Source organism: Pongo pygmaeus, chromosome 10, assembly GCF_028885625.2.
Source record: "Pongo pygmaeus isolate AG05252 chromosome 10, NHGRI_mPonPyg2-v2.0_pri, whole genome shotgun sequence".
Lineage (NCBI taxonomy): Eukaryota > Metazoa > Chordata > Mammalia > Primates > Hominidae > Pongo > Pongo pygmaeus.
In genome coordinates, this window is record NC_072383.2 from 9010684 (window position 1) to 9020187 (window position 9504).

The 9504-nt window shown below is 41.2% G+C and overlaps 1 protein-coding gene across 1 annotated transcript; it reads right to left on the reverse strand.

Moving 5' to 3' along the window:
- Positions 1–2695: 2695 nt before the first annotated feature.
- On the reverse strand, positions 2696–9131 carry LOC129010569 (putative uncharacterized protein encoded by LINC00612). The gene is given in 3 exon segments (XM_054445011.2): positions 2696–2955; positions 8277–8669; positions 8671–9131. Coding segments are annotated over 2 exon segments (546 nt in total). The 5' UTR covers positions 8943–9131; the 3' UTR covers positions 2696–2955; positions 8277–8395.
- Positions 9132–9504: the final 373 nt, after the last annotated feature.

The window sequence follows — 9504 nt, forward strand, 5'->3', positions numbered from 1 at the left end:
GATATAATTCTAACTGGATATGGACAGCAGCAGGGCTTGCTAAAGGAGACCAAACTGGCTATGGCTGAGAATGGAATCCATCAGATATCTACCCTGTAATAAAATTACAGGGTAATTTTATTTACACTCTTCTGATAAGAAAATTAGGAAGCCTTCCAGGAAGTTAGTGTTTCTCTCCAAAGATGTATGTTTCTGTGTTGTCTTGCAGTATGATAAATCTGAGATCAACTAATAAAAGATGTAGATGATTTTGTATTTAGGAGGACTGGTTTTGAGAGCAAAATGAAGGCTTGGGATATGTAGAGCAAACTGCCTATCTGGGCTGCAGGGGACACTGTATTCAGCAAAAGTTGCTTCGTCTGAAAGACACAATGGGAGAAAAGCTTGAGAATGGGAGCTTCAACGGGACAGGGCTATGTGGAGAGGTTTTGACCTATTTAAGGACTGCAAACCATACTGAATCAGGGCCTGCGTGATCACAAAAATGTCAGCTCACTGGGGAAATATATAGACATGGTCAAGGAATTTCCACTCTTGATACCATTGGTATAATTCCTTACTCTGGTGGAAAATCAAAGCCTGCTCATGCTACAGTGTTCAAGCAAAGTGCGGGGGGGATCACGCAGGTATGTATTCTTTCAGTTCTTGTTCCATATTTGCTTCTTTTTTCTTGCATGATATTTCTTATATGTTTTCCTCATCTGAAAGACTTAGCATAATTCTCTCCATAAATCAGTATAATACCCACGATTTATATTCCAACTGAAATTTTACTTGGTGTGTGTGTGTGTGTGTGTGTGTATTTTAGGGATGGGGTCTCACTCTCTCGCTCACTGCAGCCTCAAACTCCTGGGTTCCAATGATCGTCCTGCCTCAGCCTCCTGAGTAGCTGGGACTACTACAGGTGTGTACCACCATGCTGGCTGATTTTATTTTTCAATTTTTTTGTAGAGATGGGCTCTCACTTAGTTGCCCAGGCTGGTCTCAAACTTCTAGCTTTAAGAGACCACTCTGCCTTGGCCTCCCAAATGCTGGGATTATAGGCATGAGCCAATGTGCCCAGCCTCTTCATTTGCTGTTTAAAGACCACTCACGCTATAGTTCTCTCCCCTCTCTTAGTTCCTACTATAATTATTTGTATAGTTCTTAGGCTCTTCTTTATTGCTTTGCATTGCCATATTACCTTTTTAAGATTTATGTATGCCTTTATTTATAAGCACTTTTTTGTAAAACTCTTGGTACTTTGGATTATTTTGCCTGATTGATAGGCTTAAATATCAATATACATGTATATTACAGGTAGTTTTTGCAGTAGTTTTGTAGGCCAAGGAGGAAAGAATAAGGTATGGAGACAGATTAAACTGAAAACAAGATGTACAAGGGTTTACCACACTTTAATTCCTTTAAAAATTGAGGTTTGGCCTCCACTTCCACCCTATGTTGCTACTATCTCAAGTGAAGTAACTCAGAAACAGGAGGTCAAATACTTCACATTCTCACTTATAAGTGGGAGCTAAATAATTTGTACATATGGACATAGAGAGTGGGATAACAGATATTGGAGACTCAGAAGGGTGGGAGTGTGACAGGGCAAGAGGGATGGGAAATCACTTAATGGGTACAATGTACTCTAATTGGGTGATGGCTACACTCAAAGCCGAGACTTCACCACTGTGCAATGTAGCCATGTAACAAAACCATACTTGTACCCCCTAAATCTATATAAAGTAAAAAAGAAAAAAACTCCAAACAAATTGGCTTTTATTTTATTTTTCCATCAAAGACACCACACTGGAAAGAACTGAGTTTATCTAGGATTCTGTTTTGCTCACCTGTCTTATAGTAATCATAGGCTTTCATAAAAGCAGGTTTCAGCTTTCTTATGGGGGTGTCTTGCAGAAGAGTGAAAGAAAAGGTCAGTCTTCAATCCGTAACCCAAGAAAGGAAGGAGTAATAACGCGGAACCAGGGAGACCTCATCTCTTTTTCCTTAGCATCAATCTTCATCCTTTGAAAGATAATTTTTTAGTGGGCTGATAGGATTCATTCTCTAATTCATTGTGCTCCCTAACGGCTCACATAGGGAGCAGTTGGAGGGTGATGTGGATTTTAGAGTAGGAACCTCAGGAACTTGAGCAGAGGCTCCCAAAAGTAGATTAGAAGTTTATTAGTCTTTTAAACGATTAAAATACATATTCCTCCATAATATCCAACACATGGCTCTGCCTATAGTGAGAGATAGATTCTTTATACTGGCAAGCTGACTGTATCTATATTAATATTAATATTTCCAAATATTCAGGAAACAGGCATACATCAGGTGCTGTTCTTGTGCTGTTAATGAAGTTAATGGAATTACACTATGATAAGACTGTGATTAATAGATCTAGACTGATAGCATCTATCATGGGTATCTATCTAATCTATCATCTGCCTTATTTATCTATTATCTATCTATCTATCTATAATTTATCTAACTTCTTTTATACATTTATGCTAAGGTAAGGTTGATTTAATCACTGACAACCCTTGGAAACACTTCCTATCCTCGATTACCAACTTTCAACATGACTTCTGGATGATGAAGCTTATTTATGGAAAAGAATGTTATCTGAAGTACACAGAAATATTCATATGCTCATTTTAATATAAACAAATCCATACCCACTGGCCTCCCCCAACCCTCTTGTCTGTGACACTCCAAATCTCAGGAAGCTTGCGATGAGGAATAAGGATGTAAAGTATCTCATGTGAACAGAGAGGATGTGCTTTTCCAAATGGCCTTCCTGATGACTGCTCTTCTTGTACCACGTGCTTGCCTGGTGATGAGATCCCCTAGAAGGACTGTTCACCTGGGTCTGTCTAGCAAGGCTGGCAGGGGGCCCACCTGGTCCACAGAAATCAAGATATGGTTTTTGTGCACTTCTGTCCTGCTCACATGGCTAGATCTTTCAAGCTGAGGAAAATAAGATAAATCAGTGTTACTGAATAAAGAAAGCCTGTGGGGTACAAAGAGACAGACTGTGAGATTGAAGAAGTCTATATATAAACAAAGCTGGGGTTAAATTCATTTAAATGAGTTTGAAGAAACTTATCCAGTAAGATGAAAACATATACAGAGTATTATGAATACCACCACATTAGATACAAGATTGAATATTCATATGATTAAGTAATAGGCGTCTTTAGCGTTTGTTTGAAGGTGAGGGAGAAGTGTCCTCACATTGGATAGCTAGTCATCTGAGATGATTTCCAAAGCCATCTGTCTCTACACTGCCATTCATCTCAGCTTTCTCTACATTTCACAGTACTTAAAGACTATGCCAATGATTTTGGTACTTAATTGACAGTTTTGGTTACCCATGTTTAATATTTTTATCTAGAATGTATCAGCACCTAGCACAACGCTAAACATATATTTGGTACTATATGAATTCAAATTCCTTAGATTATGACCAACGTTGGTTTGACATTATTAGGATACCGTTGTTATATTCTTACATGGGATTAAAAAAATCCGAACACCTAGCACCTATTTACCATTTTCACTGTGGATTTCAATGGATAAAACCAGATATCAACTTGGATACATCCAAGACTAGACAGCTCCCTGTGTAACTATAGATATAAGAAAGCAAAATAAGCCTCACTATCTTTTGAATTTTGCTCTCAGTTAAGGTTCAACGTAAGCCCTGACATCTTTATTTATTTTTGTTTTTATTTTTAATTTTATGTATGTATGTATGTATGTATGTATGTATGCATGTATGTATGTTGAGACAGGTTCTTGCTCTGTCACCGAGGCTGGAGTGCAGTGGCATGATCACTGATCACTGCACCTTAGACTTCCCAGGCTCCAGCTATCCTCCCACCTCAGCCTCCTGGGTATCTGGAACCACAGGTACATGCCACTATGCCCAGCTAATTTTTGTGTTTTTGGTAGAGATGGGGTTTTGCCATGTTGCCTGGGGTGGTCTTGAACCCCTGAACTCAAGCGATCCACCCGCCTTAGCCTCCCAAACCAAAGTGTTGGGGTTACAGGTGTGAGCCACTGTGCCCAGCCAGCCCTGGCATCTTCTTTTTTTTTTTGAGACGGAGTTTCGCTCTGTCGCCCAGGCTGGAGTGCAGTGGCGCGATCTTGGCTCACTGCAAGCTCTGCCTCCTGGGTTCACGCCATTCTCCTGCCTCAGCCTCCCGAATAGCTGGGACTACAGGTGCCCGCCACCACGTCTGGCTAATTTTTTGTATTTTTTTTTTCTTTTCAGTAGAGACGGGGTTTCATTGTGTTAGCCAGGATGGTCTCGATCTCCTGACCTCGTGATCCGCCCGCCTCGGCCTCCCAAAGTGCTGGGATTACAGGCGTGAGCCCCCGCGCCCGGCCCCAGCCCTGGCATCTTTAAGTAGCTTTGCTAACTATTCCTGTGTCTTTAGTGGTCTTTCCACTGCTGGGAATAAATAGCCTTTACTGTCAGTGTGAGTGGTTCTGAAAACTAACTGCGTAAAAGAACCACCTACAGAGTTCATTAAAAACATAGATGCCTGTTAGCCGAATGTGGTGGCGGGCGCCTGTAGTTCCAGCTCCTGGGGAGGCTGAGGCAGAAGAATTGCTTGAACCTAGGAGGCAGAGGTTGCAGTGAGCTGAGATTGCGCCATTGCACTCCAGCCTGGGCGACAGAGTGAGACTCCATCTCAAAAAACAAAAAAACGAAAACAAAAAACACAAAACACAGATGTCTGAGCACATCCCCAGAAATAATAAATTAAATCTTTATTGATGGGACCTGGAAATCTGCATTTTAAAATAAATTCTACAAAGGATGCTAACCAGATTTTAGAATTGCTGGTATACGTCGCTTCTTTGTAACTTATATGTTTTGGATTAATGATGATCTGTTTCGTCATGTAAAGACTATCTTCACAATTAGACTATAAGATTTCTCTAGGTGAGAGACAGTATCTATATTTACATTTCCTGTGGTTACTCGAATATGATTTTGCTTAATTAATATGTCTTGCTTTTATGAAACACATTTAACTTGTCTACTGATGATGGATCAAATTGTGAATATTATTTCCTCTTTTCATCCGAGAAGCTGGGATTAAATTCCTTTAAACGAATTTGAAGAATTTTGTATTTATAACCAGAGTCATGGGTTGTATTCCAAGTAAAGCTTTTTTTATTTTTTATTTTTTATGTTTTTATGAGATAGGATCTCACTATGTTGCCCAGACTGGTTTTGAATTCCTGGGCTTCATGTGATCCTCCCATCTCAATCTCCTGAGTAGCTGCCAGATAGAGTTTTTGAAGAGTGTTGTTGAATTGGGAACCTTTTTTCTCTTAGAAAAATAGAATTAAATTTTTTTTTAATAGAGATGGGGCCTTGCTATGTTTTCCAGATGTTTGCCAGGTTGGTCTTGAACTCCTGGCCTCAAGCAATTTTCCTACCTTGGCCTCCCAAAGTGTTAGGATTACGAGCGTCAGCCACCGCACCCGGCCATCGTGCCTGGCCAAAAAGTATAATTTAAAAAAACCAGAAAGACTTTTCTTTAGAGGTAAAGACGAATGAGCCTATGTTAAAGTGTCATTGAAAGAAATTATTAATGGTCAGTCGTGGTGACTCACCCCTGTAATTCCAGCACTTTGAGAGGCTTAAGTAGAAGGATCTCTTGAGCCCAGGAGTTTGAGACCAGCCTGGGCAGCATAGCGAGACCCTATCTCTACAAAAAATAAACAAATAAGATGAAAAAGAAGTTATTTATTCTTCGATCATGATGGTGGGCAATAAAAGAATCTCGGAGGCTTACTGGTTAGAGCTTTTAACCCTACAGAGTCTTCACTGTCCACATCGGTGATGACAATTCTTTTAGTAGACAAGGCAACAACTTAATGAAGGGAATTACTTTAGGTTTCTTGAATTTACTACTGAAGAGTTATAGCTAGCTAATAGCTAATATTTTCATAGCTAGTGTTGGGACATGGAAACCAACCCCCCAAAATATGGTGCTTTGAAAGGCTGAACTGTATAATATATCTGATATATTTACATATTGTATAAAAAATCACCTAACACAATAGATGTATATCTGATATATTTATATATTTATATCAGATATACATTTATATACATATACCTAATAAATACATTATATTATACATATACGTATATGTCTATATTATACATATACGTATACGTATATGTCTATATTATACATATACGTATACGTATATGTCTATATTATACATATACGTATACGTATATGTCTATATTATACATATACGTATACGTATATGTCTATATTATACATATACGTCTATATTATACATATACATACACGCATATATGTATATATTATACATACACGCATATATGTATATATTATACATACACACATATGTATATATTATACATATACACACATATGTATATATTATACATATACACACATATGTATATATTATACATATACACATATGTATATATTATACATATACACATATGTAATTATACATATACACACATGTATATATTATACATATACACACATGTATATATTATACATATACACACATATGTATATATTATACATATACACACATGTATATATTATACATATACACACATATGTATATATTATACATATACACACATATGTATATATTATACATATACATATACATATATGTATATATCATACATATGTATAATATATCTGATATATTTATATATTTATATTGGATATATTGTACCTTTATAATATATTTATTATATTTTATATTATAGTATATTATCATTTATAATATAAATTATTTATTATATTATGTTATATGTTATATGATATATATTTATAGCAGATATATTAAATATCTATTGTGTTAGGTGATTTTTTATACAATGTATAACTATATCAGATATATTATACATTTAAACAATTAAACACCTAAACAGCCCAATTTTATGTGGATCAGTACTACTAACGGCTCAGGGTAAAATGACAGCTACAGCATAACTAGAATGTTAAAGTGGCATGTCTCAGCCAACGTGGACGGACATAAAGTATTTGAGAGAATACTCCATAATAGAAAAAAACGTCGTAAAAACTAAAATACTAAATAAGACCTTTTTTTCCTGAGCAATAATTTGCCTAGGCTGGTCTCAAACTCTTGGCCTCAAATGATCGTCCTGCCTTGGCCTCCTAAAACATTGGGATTACAGGCATGAGCCACTGCTCCTGGCCAGAATTCTTGATTAAACAATAGGGTCTAAATACATTTAAAACCCTTTTATTCTTTTTATTCTTACAGGGTAGACTCAAATATTCTATTTCTTTCCAACTTTGTATTCTTGCCATAACAACCCAGTATTCTCTGAGGCAAATGGATGCTTATGATCAACTGGCCTGAAATGGGGGAATATAGGGTTAGTGGTGAGTCACATATAAGAAAATGCAAGAGAATAGCAGCGTATCATATTTCAAAATAAAATACAAACTATATATAAAACTGACCCCAACAAGTGTCCATTTCATTTCCTGTCATGTATCTATATGCTTTCCCGGAAAGAATAAACTTCAGTTCACAAAATCAGATGTAGAAGATACATCACTTTTAAAAATTCTACGTAATTTTAATTCCAAGATTCCCGTGCCACCAGCCTGGTGGGAAATCCAGTTTTAGTTGTAATTAGGCCCTGTCTCCAGTATCACATATGAATTTGAGTGTAATACCACAAAACTTGAGAAGGCCATTGTATCTCCAGTCCACTGGGGCAATGAATAGCTTGAGCACCTGTTCATTATAATGACCCAGATGTGTATCTTTTTCTTTTACTCTGCGGTGAGTTTTTCTAAGGGAGGAATCCTATTTTGTTTAGTTTTGTATCATAGCATGGGATATTGTGCCTGGCAGATAGCAGGCAATCAGTTAGTATTTCAGGAATAAACACTCTTGGTCAGTGATACAGCTAAATGATTTGCAACAAGCATATCTTTAAAGTACCTTTTCAGTAAAGAGTTCCATATGAACAAAGAAAAAAACTAGAACCAAGAGGTAAAATTATAATCCTGTTGTCTTGTTCCCATAGCCATACTTTGATTTCTTTTATGTTCTGTGCCCTGGCTTGATACTTAATTTGACAGCTAATTATAATGTTTATTAAGCTCTGAAATATACTTTCTCCTGGCCTTTTTGTCTGAAGTTGTTTGAGGTGTCACCATGGTTGGAAGTTAAGAGCATGGAAGCTAGACTTCTTGGTCTTGAATTCTAGCTTTGTCACTTACTAGCTTAGTAACTTTGGGCAAATTACATGTCTCTGCTTCAATTTCCTCATTTGTTAAGGTAGTACCTATTTCACAAGGCTGATGTGGCAGCAGTGGGGCGTCCAGAGCTGCCGCTGCCATCACGCCAGCTGCAGCGGGGAGGGGCGGGCAGCGGCGGCGGAGCAGCTGCGGGAGCGGCAGTGGCTGCTGAGGGACATCTGTGCCTCGCGTCCCCTGTGCCTTGAGACCCCAAAGCAGCCGACTGCGCCGCCACCATCCTCGCGTTGCCAGGTGGGGGGACCTGCTCCCCGGCCCGGAGCCTCCACCGCTCCGGTCCCTGGCCCTATGTCGCCGCTCTCGCCCGCCGCCGCCGCGGAGTGGGCGTGGGGAGGAGGGGAACAGTCCTTGGAGCCGGCCCGGAGTCCCCCCGGAGCCTGCCGCCCTGGAAGCCGCCGCGATGGACCGGGCTGAGTCGCCCGCCGGAGGGGAAGCAGTGTAGTCGGGCACGGAGGGGCAGGCAGAGAGGGGTCCCAAGGCGGAGCTGGGTCCGGGGCGGAGCGGTGTTCGCACACAAAGCGCTGGGGCTGGACCCAGGGTTCGGGGCCAGGGTGGGAAGTGGGAGCGGGGCCCGCTTTGGGGACCCGGCCAGGGGTGTGGCCACCGCGCACACCCCCGACAGCGCCGCATTCCTGGGTCTTGGGAGGAGGCTCAGAGTAGGGCCGCCCGGGGCGCGTCTCCAGGGTCCTCCCGGCACTGGGGTGACCGCCGAGCTAGACGCTCCTGAGGGCTGGGCCCCAGGGCTCGCGATCTGCTCCCGGAGGCGCCCCCAGGCAGGGCCGTGAGCCGGGCGAGGGAGAGTCCTGGGCTGCCCCTGAGCCCCGGGGCCACGGGAAGAACTTGCAGCGACGTCATCCCTGCCCCGGACACAGTCCCGGGCCCAGGGAGGACCTGGAACACTCCCCTCCTCCCCCCCCGCCCCCGCCCATCAGCTCAGGCTGCTGGGAGGCGCCACCGGACCTGCACACTCAGGAGCAGGTGAGCCAGGGACAAGCAGGAGCCCCTCCCCTTCCGAACTGGTGGAGCAGGAGCTTCCAGGGTGCAGCTGCAGCCACCTTGCCGCGGCTGTGGACATTTCTGTGCTCTCAGAGGCCCAGCAAAGCCCCCTGCCCACTGCGGGCTCGAGGGTGCCTGCTCCGGCTGCCTGGCTTCTCTCCACTGTTAGCACCCGCTCTGATCTCAGAGCAAGGTC